This window comes from Rhinopithecus bieti, unplaced genomic scaffold (assembly GCF_001698545.2).
Source record: "Rhinopithecus bieti isolate Rb0 unplaced genomic scaffold, ASM169854v2 scaffold_5313, whole genome shotgun sequence".
NCBI lineage: Eukaryota > Metazoa > Chordata > Mammalia > Primates > Cercopithecidae > Rhinopithecus > Rhinopithecus bieti.
Genome location: NW_016804705.1, coordinates 362,391 through 379,345, shown reverse-complemented (window position 1 = coordinate 379,345; position 16,955 = coordinate 362,391). Strand labels below are relative to the sequence as shown.

Genomic DNA, 16,955 nt, shown 5'->3' with positions numbered 1-16,955 from the left:
TTACATACATGTTTCTCTGACCCTTGACTGCTGCCCAGAGAAAATGAGAAAAGAGACAGAGGAGAAACATTGAAAACCTGAGATTGAGTTGACTCTGAAACATCGAGTTTTACCATCCAGTGCTAAGTTACTTTAAATGGATACCTTCTTACCCTGTTCTCATCCACCCTGACTACCAAGCTGAAAGGTTTATCAACAAGTTGGCATTATTTTTAGGAACAACAACAACAACAACAAAGTTTTTGTCCTGCATTTTAGTTAGAGTAATTTTCAAACTCTTTACACAAATATAAAATAGTGATTGCTTCCTCCTGGAATGTGTGACTGGACCCCCTCTATGTAACATTTCAGCACTGATGTGGTTTGGATTTGTGACTCTACCCAACTCTACCCAATTCTCATGTTGAACTGTAATCTCGAATATTGGAAAGAGGGGTCTGATGTGAGGTGACTGGAACGTGGAGGCGGATATCCCCCTTGCTATTCTCTTGACAGGGAGTTCTCATGTGATCTGTTTGTTTAAAAGTGTGCAGTATCCCCCAACCCCTACTTCCTCCTAACTCGGCCCTGTAAGGTGTGACTGCTCCCCCTTCTGCCATGATGTAAGTTTCCTGAGGCCTCTCCAGCCATGCTTCCTGTACAGCCTGTGGAACCATGAGCCAATTTAACCTCTTTCCTTTATATATTACCCAGGTAGTTCTTTATAACAGTGTGAGAATGAACTAACACAACCACTAAGATGTTTTGTTAGATTTTTGCTTGATTTGTTGTTTTTGAGCAACTGCAGTTTGCTCCTAAATCATAGAGTCCGTTTCTGCTCTTTGGCATCTCTTCTCACCTTGAGTAACACATAGTACGCTATTCATGTACTAAAGGTGTGATCATACTTACACTACACTGACTTTCCACTGGATTGAGCCTTCTGTAGCCAGGTACATAAATTGTCCTGAGAGAGAATAGAACACTTGAGTATCAGTAGAGCATCATGATTAAGAAACATACTCTGACTAGGTTGTCCATGTCCAAATTCAAGCTCCACCATTTACTTGTGTTTGTTTCTACACAGAATATTTAACTTACCCGAGACACAGTGCCTTTATTAATAAAGATAGTTCCCACAAAGGACTATTGTGAAATTTAAATGAATTAATATAGATGATTTACTTGGAGCAGAAACTGACATCTATTAAGTACTATGTATGTGTTTACTGATATTAATGCTTTGAGGGTTAAATAAGCTAATACTTGTAGAACATAGCAGTATGTTTCTGGGTACATCCTAGGTGATCAAATTGTTAGCTACTATTATTATATTATTGTATGTTGAAGAACTTTGTATGCCTTCCCGGTTAGGCTTCTGAAGCAAATAGCTCACCTGCCACATGGATGCAATTTTAGCTAACTCCTGGCCTTTGTAATCATGTTTATTTGGAAATACTGTTTCTTATTGTTTATTATTGCTATTATTTCTTATCTCAAGTATTTTTTTTTAATGTCTCTTTTGGGTTTTCCTCCCATGTTCATTTTAGCCTTTGCTCTGTATTCTCTTTCTTTACTTCTATCAGCTCTTAGAACTTCGTTGTTTTTCACTTTGTGAGCATCTTTACATCATTATTATATTTTTTGCCTGTGTTTGTGTAATTTAGCTCACCATACATTGTACAGCTTTTGCTAAATCTCCCTACTTGAGTCTTTACTTATGTGGCCTTGTATTCTATCACTTCCTCCCATCTCTTCATTCTGAACTCTCTTTCATCTACTTATCTTTTCTATGTTTGAAAAGCATTGTGTAATTCCACCCCATGCCATGATGCAGTTCCAAAATAATCAAGGTGCCCACTCTTCTGGGGTTGCTCCCCCCATGCTAGATTTACTGATGAGCTGATAATGAATTGTGTAGAGTCCCTTATTCATGGTTTAGTATTATCTAGAAGTAATGTAAAGAGAAAGATACATGTGAGATATGAACCAGAAAGTAACACAACCCCTAATGGATAAGAACTGAGCTTATTACATATTGCAGATCTGCTTTCCAAACCCATCTCAGACACTGGCTGTGTAAGGAAAAAACTTTGAGCAAGTTTTTTAACTTCTTCATGCCTCAGGTGTAACAATAGTGCCAAGCTAATGATATTAATATGAATATCCAGTGAAATACTGCATGTGATGTGGTTAGCTAGAGTTTAGTCCACTCTAAGCTTTCCCAAATATCAGATGCTGTTGTTATTTTATTGCAGTTGTTGATGTTGTTTTTGTTACTATAATATTTGACATCAAGTTTCTTTATGTATCTTCTTATATGTGTGAGCTAAATAGACAAATATGCTTCCAATTCTGAAACTAGCAAGAGGAGACATTAATTGTGTTGTTGGCAATATTAGGATGTTGTAAATAGCTTCTGTTTTGCCCTTAGCTTTTGTTCCATATTTTATTGGTTCTGAGTATAAACATTTCCTTAGCTGGATAGGGTCTCAATCCAGAAGTGGCCAGGGGCTACTTGCTTTTGAGGACATAATATTTAGATTTTAAAAATGGAATTAAATGCATGTGAGTTCCACTAAATTTGCTACGTACTGTCTGTTGATATCTTACTTAGCTGTGAGCAAGCATTTAATCAAGGTTTATTGGCATTCTTTTCTTAGATTTAAATAGGACATAAAATTTTATGACATGTGGAGTATTTTCGATGACTGTTTTGCTATTTTCCGTAGTGTGATAGCATACGAGAGGGAATATCAATAAAGCACCCAGCATGCATTGTTTTTGGACGAGTAAGGTAGTTGGAAGTTTGTATCATGACAAAGTGTTGGTCTACTTTTCAAATGACACTGTGGATTCATGGTTTTCGAGGTTTTTAAATTTTCTTTGTCTTTCTATTTTGTTCATATCCTTATTTTTTCTTTCTCTCTTTGGGCACCTGTACTCTAGAGTCAGAAGCTAAGAATTATAGACTATGCTGTTTGTTTATTTTTATAAAATATACATGCTATTTATATTTTATTTTTAATTGGTATATACATTTGAACTGAAAAAAGAAACATTCTTAAGTGATCTTGAGTGTATTTATATATTAAGAATCTTTGTCGTGTCCAAGTGCTTTTGATTCTGCTGAGAATGGGCAGGTATTAGAAGAGTAGTGTAAAGTGTAGCCAGGGCCTATTCCTCTGGATATCTATGCCACAGCCCCCAGAATTACCAGCCAGCAAAATTGAGTGATAAATGTGACTGCAGAATTCCACTCCTAGATGTACATCCCAAATAAGTAGAAACAGGTATTCAAACAAGTATATGCACATGCATATTCATAGCAGTAGTATTCATAGTAACCAAAATATGGTAACAGCCCAAATGTCCATCAACAGATGAATAAACATATTTCAGTATATACATACAATGAAATATTGTTCATTCATAAAATGGAATGAAGTTCTGAAACATGCTGTAAGGTGAATGTGCCTCCAAAATACTATGCTTAAAGAAGCCAGATGCAAAACATCACAAGCATATATAAAATATTCAGAATAAATAAATCCATAGAGACAGAAAGAATGTAAATTGGCAGTTTCCAGAGGCTGCAGGGAAGAGGTAACAGAAACTGCTCAATGAATATGGGGCTTTGCTTTTGAGTGATTAAAATATTTTGTAACTATTATGAATGTGATAAATGCCACTGAAATGTTTACTTTAAAACAGTTAATTTTATGTTATGTGAATTTCATCACATTAAATTATTTTTCAAAATCCCAAGTGATACGGTCAAAGCAGCACCATGTTCCTTTTTCCCAGAATCGTAACTGGTTTAAATAAGTCTATTCCATGAGGAGAGAACAGAGAGTTTACTGTTATTGATCCCTGGGAGCGTGGTGAGTGCTGGGAATAATTGTATAGAGTCTTTTTGAAAGATGAATTCAATTTCCCTCTTAAATATATTCCATTTTATTATGACATTAGATTATCTGAGCTTGTGAAATTTACTTTTAATGGCTAAGCTTTTGAACTATGTGGGGCTTTATTTTCCATGCTTGCCTGAGATTTCCGTGGTCTCATTGATCGATCCAAGAAAATAAAAACAGGAAAGCATAAATGTTCCTCTTCTGAGATGGGTTCTCTCTGCACAATGGGAAGATAAGTATACCAATGTATATGGGCAGATGAGGTTATTTAGGCTCAAGTGCTTTATTTTTGGCTCTTAGATGGTTTAGATTAGCCAACCATGTCAATAAAAGGATCCGTATAATTATAAGTTTTTAAATATTTTATGTAAACCAATCTGTGAAACTGTTGTCATTTGTACACAAATATGAATAGTAAAGCAAGTGCTTTCCATGACTGTGACATAAATATCTAGATTTCAGATGAAGACTAAATTTGTTTTATTTTTGTGGTATATGTCTTTGCAAAGACATTTTTTAAGGTTCCCATATATTGAGAGCTCACCATGTGTTAGATACCTTGATATGTATGTTGAATAAATGAATCCTAATCCTTAGAATAGCTCTAAAAGGTAAATGTTATTATTTTATTCCTACAAGTGACATAATTGATGTTCAAAAATGTTAAGTGATGTCCTTAAGTGAGTAAATATTGGTAGCTACAATTCACCTTAATACACTTAATTGAGTCTGGCTAGACACATTGCAGCTTAGACACCATTGTGCAGTTTTTTTTTGTTTGTTTGTTTTTTCAAGATTTCTTTTAAAATAACTCCCACAGGAATTACAGGATGCTTATGACTATTAGTTTGGCTTCCCTGAAGTTCTGATCTATTTGTTCACTTTTCTGAGTTAGCCTGTATAGCCAAACTATCAAAAGGTTGGTGTTGGTGGGACTATTGACATTAAAGTTCACTGAGGAAATAGGTATATCAGCTTATAAAAAGGCTGAGATTTTTAAAAGTATTTGAGCGCTTGAAGTGAATACTGAGAACACTAAACATAATGACAGGGAGGATGGTAAATTTGGGTCACGGGAAACCTGAGTACCTGGGAATTTAAGGAAGGCAGAAATATAATAAAACTTATGTTTCTGTCTAGATCAGTTGGAATTTGATGTTAAATAACTCCTCCAAGATAGGCTTTCTCTTTTCATGACACACCTTCAGTATTAACTATCTTCCAGATACCTCATATTTTCCTACGTAACCTTTGCTGATCCTTCCAACGCCTGAAATACCCTCCATCCTTGCCACAAGTTCTCAGCCCTTTTATTTCCCTTGTTGGAGGGAACCATGCCAATCCCCTGAATCACTAAAATATTTTACGTTTGAATCACACAGTTGCAACTTGACATTTACTTTTGGGCTTGGTTTTACTTTTATGTGTTAATAGCTGATCTTCATCATTAATCATGAGCTCTAGAAAGATAAGTAACAGTCAACCCATCTATTTTTATCCCATCATATGTCTTGGACATAGTATTTACTCATCAAATAGTAGTTGACAGTTCTATAATTCTTTAATGTAGAGTTTTCTCAAAGCATACTCATAAAAGTACCATTTCTGAAAGAAAGAGACAGATACTCTTCAAAAAGTATGGCCCCAATCAAATACAGATGAAAAGCACTACATCTCATTTCCCTTCTAGGAAACTTACAATATATATTGGCATTTTCAACACTGAGAAGTTTTCAGCAATGAAACCAATGTTACTATTTTAACCCAACACTCCCCACCTTTCCCCTTACTTTTATTCATAAAACCCGTAAACAAATATCTTGTTCCTCAAAATGTTTATTGCAATACATAGCTTTAAAATATTTTGTGTATAGATTATGTTAATAATATTCACAAGTGTGGAAATTAAATTTTGATTAGATGTAGGTTGGGCCTTTTGTTTGGACTGCCTGCTTCTATACTTGGGAAAGTGCTGTATTGGGTGTGTGTGTGTTACACACAGTGTGGCCTCAACCTGGAAATAGATTGAGACTGAAGAAAGAATTATTGGAACTGGTCTTTCAGCTTGATTATCTGCTAGAACCTCTATGACTTCTCATAATATGCTTGAAAAGCTTTATTTGTACCTCAAGGGCAATGATCCTGGCCTCATTTACAAATATGAATACAGATATTAGCTGTGCCCTATCTTCTCCTTCAGGCAGTCTTGCTGACTGTCAGCTTGTTTTATTTACTTCCTTAGAAAAAGAATATCCATCTCCTTGGAATTAGACACAGCATGGTTAATGGGAGATGCAGAAGTTTAGAGTCAGAGAGTTCGGGTTTGCTCCCCAGCTCAGGCCCGTGTAAGCATGAGCAAACTTTCCTCTCTGAGCCTCTGCTCTGAGCCCTCATCTATGAGATGAGATGGATCACACTTGCCATTCAGAGTTTCTTGTGAGAACTCAATAACATATGCAAAGCCTGAGTGATATATGCAAAACACAGTGCCTGGCACAAGGAGATGTTCAATAAATACTAGTTCCCTTTGCATTTATTTTTTTGTTTCAGCCAGATCATGACAAGAGAATTTCAAAGCCATAAAGTCATACAAACAAAACTGCCTCTCTCCTATAGTTGCCATTTCACATTTTATGTTGTTATTTCAAACAATAACTGATGTCACTATTCTTTGTGTCCTCTGTTTTTATGAGGAGACTGTGAATGAGGGGAATAGTAAGAGTTGAGTTATTATCTATAAAAGAGGAATATTTGAATTCTAATAATAGCAAATAAATAAGCTGAGAGTTTTAAGAAGCCATTGTAGTCATTTGAGATATTTTTCCGTTACTTAGAAATTATCCCTTTAGTCCTAACATCTGTTAATTATAAAACTCCATTATTTTATAGTTTCTGAAAAATCATGTTCTATGATATGGTATCAAAGGATTGTAAATAGTATTTATAGAAAGGCACTGAGGCAATAGCAAAATTGAGGATCCTTGACTACTGGTGTGTTTGTGCAGTATTTTTGAGTATAGTTATTTTTGGTTTAGCAATGCATTAGATTATTCAAGGGGGAATAGTAAATGTATTAGGGAGAACTTCAGACTGGCTGTCCACTTTATGTCAACTTGTTAACATAACTTTAGCCACAGGTCCAGTTTCATGTTAGTTTTGGATAATTTACCACCATGAAAAAGGAGAACAAGAGTCATTGTGTGATAATCTTGCATAAGGTTGCATATTTGGAGGTGAATGTACCCAAAAGAAAGCTAGAATTATAAAATCCCTTTTAATTTAGTAGATTAGAAGGCTCAACATAAATTGTGGTTTTTAGGTGAACGGACGGCTCTGACTTCCATTTTGAAGAAAAGCATATACTTGTTATATATGGTTGTCCGTAACACATCTACCACATGTGTCTTCAGCCATCCATGGCTCAATTGTTTCTGAAAGAAGTCAACTTTGTCTCTCTGAAGGATTACAAATGGGAGTTTTGCTGCAGTCTCTACCTTTCTAAATGCCAAATTATCTCCTGGCAGTTTTTTCTGATGTAAATATTGTGAATGGCTGAAGAAACTGTCTTCAACCATTTGGCAATAATGAAATTGAATTGTCTGACTCATCCAAGAGTCTATGGATGCATGTATGTCTGGTCTTCCTGTCAGGGGATAGCACATTGTCAGGTATTATTTCAGAGTTTAAGGAGGGGCTCTCTTCTCCAAACTTTAACAGACATTTCTGGATTCATTTTTTTTTTTTTTTGGTAGTTTAAACTGAAGTAATAGATAAAGCAGTGAGCCTAACTGTTCCTTAGACTAGCCTTGATTGTGCATTAATCACCAACTGTCTTGATCTTGTTGATTGTAGGAGAAGAGGTATCAGGGAGTCTTTGCCCAGTACCACCTCCTCCTGAGAGGAAGGCTTGTGAAATTCCCTGCCGAATGGACTGTGTGGTGAGCGAGTGGACGGAGTGGTCATCCTGTTCCCAGTCCTGTTCAAATAAAAACTCAGATGGGAAACAGACCAGGTCAAGAACTATCCTGGCACTGGCTGGGGAAGGTGAGTAACAGAAAATGTTTTCACTCTGGATGCATTAGCTCAATTATTATCATTTTTCCTCATTGGTGATAGAGAAGTTTATATGGAGGAAATAGTCACACATAGATGATATCTCTATTCCCTGAATCCAAGTTAACCGTTTCATTTCCCTCTATGCTTTTTGCTTTGATCCTCTAGTTTAGCTATGCTGGGTTCACTCATTTACATGAATTGCTTTACCACATACCTGTGTATGGACCATGGCAATCAGATGGATGTTATTTTTCAATACCCTTCTTAAGACAAGAAGGCAGAGTTTGGTTGACACACATCCAAACTGAAGATAGCTTGTGCAGTTGGGAACATAATTAGACTATGCTTAGTAAAAAGAGCTTCAAATTAATAATCAGGAGACATGGCTTCTCAACTGGGAACTGCCACTAACATCTGCAAACTACCTGATCCATGAATGCTGGTATCCTGTTGTGTCATGCCAGCATTCTGCAGGAGGGAGGCACAGCATGAAGACTGTGAAAATGGCTTTGATGAAGCTAAAAAGTGCTATGAGAATATAAACAGGTGACATCAGAACAAATTACAGGAGCAGCTGTTCCAGTAATTTACGGTGATGGTCTCTATCTCCAGCACACGTCATTTCTTTCATGCCCTCCCTTGGCTTTTTCTGCCCATGGCTCAGTTAGAACAGCAGGACAGCATGGCCACTGGCTGTGAGAAACTACTTTTTAAGTAAGTTTCTGTTCTTTGATCCTGAGAAATGGGGCCAGGGTCAAGATAAATGAAGATTTTCATATTCTTAAAGTGAAGTTGGTTTCTGCTCTTGTCTTTTATATTTCTGGACGGGGTGAATGGGAAAAAAAATCAAGAACAACAAAACCAAGGTCGCAAATCTTGGACATTTGGCCCACTGAATAAACCATTAAAGTGTGGAAGAGTAGGAAAAGATCGGTGCTTTAGATAAATACCACTTTTATATGGAAATAAAATGTTGTGAAAAAGGCAATAATGAAATTGGGTTGTCTGACTCATCCAAGAGTCTATGGATGCATGTATGTCTGGTCTTCCTGCCAGGGGATAGCACGTTGTCAGGTATTATTTCAGAGTTTAAGGAGGGGGCTCTCTTTTCCAAATGTTAACAGATATTTCTGGATTCCTCAAATTGCAGTGAAATGCACTGCTTGATGGAGGATGGGTGTCTTAAAATGGTTCTCTTAGAAAAATAACGCCTTTCATAGGAAAGGAAGACCATGCTGCATAAGGGGTATGTGTGTGTGTGTGTGTGTGTTTTGTGTGTGTGTGTGTGTGTTCAAGATAATATCACTTCGAAGTCATAGACTATTCTAACTAATACATGAAGCATAAAGATATTTTTTGAAAAGCAGATTTCTTTGGAGTTTTATCTCAGAGATACATGCTGCAGTGGTGGGCAATAGAGTCAATTAATTTTAAAATCTAATTGATGTGGACTGCCGCTTGTTATTTAGTGAAAAAGAACGCACAATATTATCCTCAGGTGTTGCTCAGGACAAAAATCCCTGTTCTTAGATTGGAAAGAACAGCACAGTGGCTCACGTCTTTGGAAGGCTATGTCAGCAAAGCTATTTCTCTAGACCATTAAAACGGCAGAAATAACAAAAACAAGAACAGCAACAACAGCAACAACTATGTCTTATCTTTTGTTCTTATTTTTGGCAGGTGGAAAGCCATGTCCCCCTAGTCAGGCTCTCCAAGAGCATCGTTTGTGTAATGACCATTCCTGTATGCAACTTTACTGGGAGACATCACCTTGGGGCCCTTGTTCTGAGGACACATTGGTAACTGCCCTTAATGCAACCATTGGCTGGAATGGAGAAGCCACGTGTGGTGTAGGCATTCAGACTCGGAGGGTCTTCTGTGTCAAGAGTCATGTGGGACAAGTGATGACCAAAAGGTATTATTAGCCTGTTACTGAAAATGCATTTGATTATTTCATGTTGAGTATTTTTAGTTGAAAGCATTTATCAAGATATAGATATTTCTGGGTCTCTGATAGAGTAAGAGGGTTTGTTGTTGCTGTTTGACTGTTAAAGATTAAAACATGTGCCTCAAACAAGGATAAACACAGTTATGGTATGTATCATTGGTACATTTACAATATGTATTAATATATCAGTACATGGATAAAAATGAATAGTGTCCACAAACATTGAATGTGTTTGAATAATCAAACAAATTTTCTAGAGCTGACTTCAGTATTTTTTAATCTTCTCAAATCACATAAAGATGAGGTCAACATAAAGCTAGGTTCTGTGCTTTGCATTAAAGGGTTGTGTCTTACTCTTCTTTAGACTCCACAGATCTTTCCTGCATTAAATAGATGCATTCATACTACAATCATTCTAATTAGACTAAACGAATCCATGCCCTTGGATGGCTTACAATCTCATGCATGTTATACTCTCTGTACATGGAGATATAAAATTTTTTACAGACAGTAGGAAAATATGGGCTTGGAAACTAGGATATAGATGTCAAAAAGGATCAAGAACAACTGCAAATGATGGGAGGAAAAAAAGTAATTGACTAAAGAACTGGCTGTGGGAGTTTTATCACTAGATCAAATGAGGAGATGTATATTTTCCTAAAGTTCCTGTGGGAAGGCTGGTAAAGAAGAAAACAGAAGGGCCCTATGCATTATAGAGAGGCTTGTGACTGGTCTATCTGGAGAGATTCCCAGTGGCCATATTTGGAGACCCCACTCCAGGCACAGGGTGTGGGACACTAGGATGAGCTGCTGCCAGCTTTGGTCTAGCGTCATAAGCTAGGCAACACAGAGTGCCTCCTCAGGGATTTTCAAGCTGGGAGAAGGAAACTTATTTTTTTCTGTTCATGATACTCTAAGCATATGAGCTGAGAGTTGCCATAGACAAGGTCAGGTCTTGTGGAAAAAGTAAAAGGAGAGGTTCATTCTGATGCTCAGGAAGAAACAGATACGCAATTGGAACAAATCCTGGCAGCACTGAACCGTGGTCCTCTCCCTACTGACTACACCCTGCCCTCCATGGCAAAATATGAAAATACATTCAGTATTCTGCCTAATTCAATTTAATTTGTGTTTCTCTCATGAGCAATGGAAACACTGAATAATTTCGTCTGGGGACCCACGGTGAAGGGCTCTGGGCCTGATCCACACTGTCATGGAAGCCACTTTGGCCATGTGTAAGGAAAGTCACACAAGCTCTGTTATGGGAAATGAACTGCTTATGGTGGATAGAGTGCAGACTGGCCAGACACTGCCCAGAGCTTGTGTTAGAGCATCTGATGAGCGGATGGTTTTGCAAATACACATGGAGTCATGTATTTGCAACTCACACTGTGACTTGAAGGGAAGCATAGACTGGAACATCTCACCTTTCTCTTCTCCTAAATGTAGCTCCCAGAGTTCTGGGATTGGGTGTTCTTTCTTGTTCCAACCCCAGTCTAGCACAGCATCTGGCAGGTAGTTAGTGTAAACATTTCTGGAATTTATGAATGAACTAAACCTATGTGTAGAGGAGTGATAGGTTTGCCAAGGATTGGATATGAAGATCAAGGGAAGCTGATGTTTATCTTTTGCTTCAAGAAAAACATTTAATCTCCCATGATAAATTGTGTTAAAGAGGACTGTCATGAAAAGTAGTGAACATGTCATACATATGACCTGCTCTTTTTAGCTCATAAATACTGTTTTTGCTCTGGAACCTAACTCTACATTGCTAGCAGTGTTTTTGGAAATGTCAACTTGTATCAGTTGTATTTTTCGACTTGCCTGGTAGCCATAGCACCACATGGATTGATTGGACCAATGAATCAATGGAAGTTATAGACAAATATGGACAGTAACATTCAGTATCACCTGCTTCAGGTGATAACCTAAGTCATGAGGTTATGGTAAAGTTTTGTAAGTTTTATAAAGGTGTTATGCAGACATGAGAACTCCTTTTATCTGAGAAGAATTGAAGCCTAGAAAATGTTTATTTTTATGACCTAAATTTTAAACTGCTTAAGATGCACAAAAGATTAGAATGAATATAAAAATAAAAGTAAGTATGGCTTAGATGTAGGAGTAACCCTACATAAAATGCAGCAAACTGTTATTCTTTATAGTGATGAAAAATTTTAGCATGCCTGAAGTCGGATCTCCCTTCCACATAGCTTTTCATCTTTGAATCACCATGACAGGAAAATTCACAGGACATGAATGTAACTTGTTTGCTTTTTAGCAAAAGGGTGTTAGAATTGAGACTAATACCTATTCCATGAATTATCATCATATTTTAAAGGGCTATTCGGACCGAAAAAGTTGAGTTATATGTTCAAATCAGCGTCTATTTCTTCTTGCATCATCATTATTACTTTAAATAACAGTTTTATGAAGGTTTCTGAGCACATCAGCTTACTCAAATGTTAAAGATGATTTAAGAAAAAAATCACAGGAACAGAAGTGTGTAGTTTAAAACATAATTCATAAGCTAATATGCATTTGTTTTAAAATGTACATAAGTGAGACTGAAATATTATTATTACAGTAAGTCATCTCCAGTTTTGCTGTGGTTTACCAGCACAGAAAAATCAATTGTACAGATGTTTTCCCTAACATACACATACAAATGTAAAGACATTGCTAATTACTTTCTGTACTGTTAATGAGGCTGGAGACTTAACAACCTAGTTTTAATTCTTGCTGTATGTCTCCAAATAATCCTGTTAAACATGAGCATCCTGAATTGACTTTAGTGAAATTAATTAAAATTCTTGAGGTTAATGAGATTAATTGAGCTAAGAAAATAATACCTAGTGTCCGGTGAAGCACCAGGGAGATTATCAGCAATTTAGAGTATCCTTTGCTATGCCTCCAGAAATATACTTTTGCTCTTTTTCACATGAAATTCATTGCAGTGGGAAAAGATCCCCTGTCATGTATGAAATCTTTGGGATGGGGATAGAGAAATGGAAAGGAAGAAGAAAATACCCTAGACAAAAGTAGCCTTCAGAAAAGAGAAGGAAGCATGACTCCATGGAGGATGTGGATCAAAATAATGTTATATCACTAAACCCGCTGCACTGAGAGGCATAGAGTTTCTCGCAAGTTCTTGTGTCCCTGGGTTGGTGTTTTGGTTTCCATGTAATTGTACAGGTGAGACTGTTACCATTGTATGAGTAATAGAACTGATCATATCAGAAAATGAGAGCTAGCTGGGCACAACTGAATCAGAATGAGAGCTTGTTGGGATCTTCCTGAAGTTGTGTTTGGTTTTGTTTTACTATTCAATGCTTTTCTTTCCCCAGTGGCAGTGTACAAAAAAGAATGATAATAAAGATTGAAAACACATAACTCAAAGCCTTTCAAAGTTCCTGATAAGGTGCTTTCTGCCTTTAATGTGAAAACAACTGGCATTTTGTGAGATATAGCAATAAATGGCTCCATTTAAACATTTAATGTTTAAAAGCTTGGCAGGTTTCCCCATCTAGCTGAGTGAGATGAATACATCAGTTCCTGGGTCAGATGACTAATCATGGAAGCATAGCTAAAAAACAGCAGGTCTTTGTAGCTCAATGTGATGTATTTCAGCACAGTGCTTATAAGAAGCTGAAGCTGGCCGGGCGTGGTGGCTCACACTTGTAATCCCAACACTTTGGTAGGCCGAGGCAGGTGGATCACCTGAGGTCGGGAGCCTGAGACCAGCCTGGCCAACATGGTGAAACCCCATCTCTACTAAAAATACAAAAATTAGCTGGGTGTGGGGCAGGCACCTGTAATCCCAGCTACGCGGGAGGCTGAGGCAGGAGAATCGCTTGAACCTGGGAGGTGGAGCTTGCAGTGAGCTGATATGGCACGCCATTGCACTCCAGCCTGGGCAACAAGAGAGAAACTCTGTCTTAAAAATAAATAAAACTGAAGCCTACAATGAGGCCAAGAGACAAGAGTTATAGAACATTCCAGTGCAAGTCCAGGAAAATATATTCATCGAAATAGAATTTATTCCCTTTTATGGAGAGCATTGCTAATCCAAAATCAGAGTATTACATGAAAGCGGGAAGTTAAATTTTGACAAAAGGCAAGGGGTCATATATGCTTACTAACTAAAAAGTGAATCCATCTGTTTCTCTGGGTTTCAAGGCTTCAGTTTTGTTGAGGAAATAGCTGGAGAAATAAGCCTAATATTCCCCAGGGATTTAGTTGTCTTCAGGCTTCAGTAGCACAGAATACTATTCAATCATTCACTTACTGTTACTAAACATTTACACTGAGCTAAATATGGGATTTTTAAGACATGATATAAAATGAAATTCTGCCATCAAGGCACTCAAAATTAGTGTATGTACAGCATGTGCATGTATGTACACACACAGCATCAGCAGCCCAAAAGTTATCAAATGTCTTTTCTCTGTCAGTGACAATACAGTGATACAGAAAACCAACTTTACTGTTTTAAGAAATTGGGGCGCACCTAGGTTGCTAATAGCCAAAGACTATTTTTGAGGACTATGAGAAAATTTATGGAAATTGGAAATGTGACGATGCATGAAAGGATAGACAATGTGTAGATAAATAGGAAGAAAAGTTGAATCCCTGAGGAAAAGGTAAACCTGATTGGCAGGGGAAGTGACAAAAAGACAATTTCAGTTGCAAGAAAATATTTGGCCCTTACCAAACCAAAAATAACTTGCATTTCCGGGAGAGCCCGCAGTTCGTGTCTTCTGTGATAGCACTGTAACCTAAGCTTGGCCTTGCTCTCGAGGGAATGATACTCTTTCTTTTGGACTTGAGAGAGAAAGGGCCATATCACGGAGAGTTCAAGTATTACTCAGTGAGTGTTTGTGGTGAGTGACGCCAATAAAGGGTCGATAAAATGGACAATATCAGTTCCCTAAAAGAGATTAACTCCTACTCCTAATTGAAGCCGGTAAAGTTCCTGAGATAGTTAGCAACTCTCTATAGAAAGTTTGAAGTGTTGCACCACAAAAATTTCCAGGCTGTTTTGTGAATGTTTGAGGGTTGGGTGGGTCCATGTGGGAACCCTTGTGACTCCTGGGCACAGGAAGTCGGCATTGCTCAAGTTGTGTTTTCATTCCCAGCTATCTACCAGGAGAGGTTGAAGAGGAGTTAGAATAAATGGCAGGTCAATTCATTTTTAGAAGACCTTAAAAACTTAGTAAGAGACTTAGGAATGATTTTAGTGTTTTCTTATCTTTACTAAAGTATGATATAAATTTTCCTTACCAGAGTAGCTTGTTTAAATAACACTGTATCCTGATAATGTCAGTCATCTTTCTTTCTCTTGTTATGCTCATTGAATCAATCTATTTGATAGATGACTTGTGTGTGTATATATGTATTCAAGATAGTTAATGCCACTAATAAGAATGAATTTATGAGCATTTTTTGGAGTATATATCTTTTAATTTTAATTAATTTTTGTCAAAGTGTTACATGTTTTATTGTATTAGTTAAATAATAGAGGGATTGATGGTGGAAAGCAGTAGGTTCTCAACCACCTCCTCCTCTACTTCATATCCTACTTCCTTAACACAATCACTTTAAAAAAAAAAATTATAGATCCAAAACGACTTGCAAAAATTGTACAGAGAGATCCTATGTACCCTTCACTCAGCTTCCCCCAGCTGTAACATCTTACATAATCATAGTACATTATCAAAGCCAGAAAATGTACTTGTATAGCACAACCACTTTTTAACAGTTGCTGAATTTTTTTTCTGTCTCTCTCTGAATTTTGATTGGGAAAACAGACACATAGTTCAGTAATTGTAACTATAAAAAGGTGAACAGTTGGAAGCCTTATGCCACCCCGGCTCTCATTCACCCACTTCCCTCCTTCTTCCCTGTCACCAACAACCACTTTATTCATTACTCATCTACCTCCCCTATATCTTTATGTGGATACAAGCAAATTCAAGTGTATATCTCTGGCCCTTCTCCCTTTCTGGTGTTTACCTTCTAACTCTGAATTATATATTTTTCAGCACTGTATTTATCAATTTAAAATTGTCATTCCGTGATTTACTCCCATGAAAGTAATCGACCTCAGCTCATTTTCACTAGTTCCTCTTCTGACTCCTCCCAGAATGTTGGCATTCTGTTGGTTGGTTACAGTAGTACTTTTGATCAAGTTCCTTAGAACCTTTGTCAATGTCAGTTTGGGCTGCTATAAGAAAAAATACCATAGACTGGGTGGCTGAAACAACAAACACGTTTATTTCTGACAGTTTTGGAGGCTGAAAGTCCGAGACCAGTGTCACCTCATGGTTGAATTCCAGGGAAAGCCCTCTTCCTGGTTTGCAGGTGGCCACTTTCTTGTACCTTCACATGGTGGAGAACACAGAGAGGAAGCCAGCTTGGTGTCTCTTTTTATAAGGGACACTAATGCCATTCATGAGAGCTCTAACCTCATGATCTAATTATCTCCCAAAGGCTCCACCACCTGATGCTTTTACTTTGGGGGTTAGGTTTCAACATACAGATTTTGAGAGGGACACAAACATTTTGTTCATAATGATTTTGTTTCTTATTTCATTTGTGTTTAGATCAACTCTCTGAACACCTGCTTTGTTGGAGGAGGACATCCAGTGTTCATCCTCTCTCCTCTTTCTAGCTCTCATCCTGTACTCTCTGTGACCAGAATGATGTTTTGGAACATTTTATCTCAAAACAAAATTTATTCTTCTGTGTTTTGCCTATGCATTGTTTCTAAAATGTTAACACTATGAAAATGCTTTCAGATTTATAATTATGTAAGTTGATGAGGTCTGATGTCAATCAGATTCCTCTCCCTTCTTAGATGACCCATTTTTCTTCCTTTTGCCCTTATGACCCATTTTCTTCCTTTTGCCCTAACAGTTATTAGTTTCTGTTCTGCCCTCCCTCCCTGCCTCCCTTCCTCCTTTTTCTCTCACTCTTTCTCTTTCTTTCTTTTATAGAGATAGGGTCTTGCTTTATTGGCCAGGCTCTAGAGTGCAGGGGTGTGATCATAGTTCACTGCA

General features: G+C 37.3%; 1 protein-coding gene across 1 annotated transcript in view; it reads left to right on the top strand.

Moving 5' to 3' along the window:
* The window catches only part of THSD7B (thrombospondin type 1 domain containing 7B), a gene marked incomplete at its 3' end in the record, with an annotated part of 522,306 nt that overhangs the window by 161,786 nt on the left and 343,565 nt on the right, over nt 1-16,955 (top strand). Inside the window, exons 6-7 of the mRNA XM_017870201.1 lie at nt 7,746-7,937; nt 9,630-9,864. Of these exons, the coding sequence (XP_017725690.1) occupies nt 7,746-7,937; nt 9,630-9,864 (427 nt within the window). The remainder of the gene's footprint in view (nt 1-7,745; nt 7,938-9,629; nt 9,865-16,955) is intronic.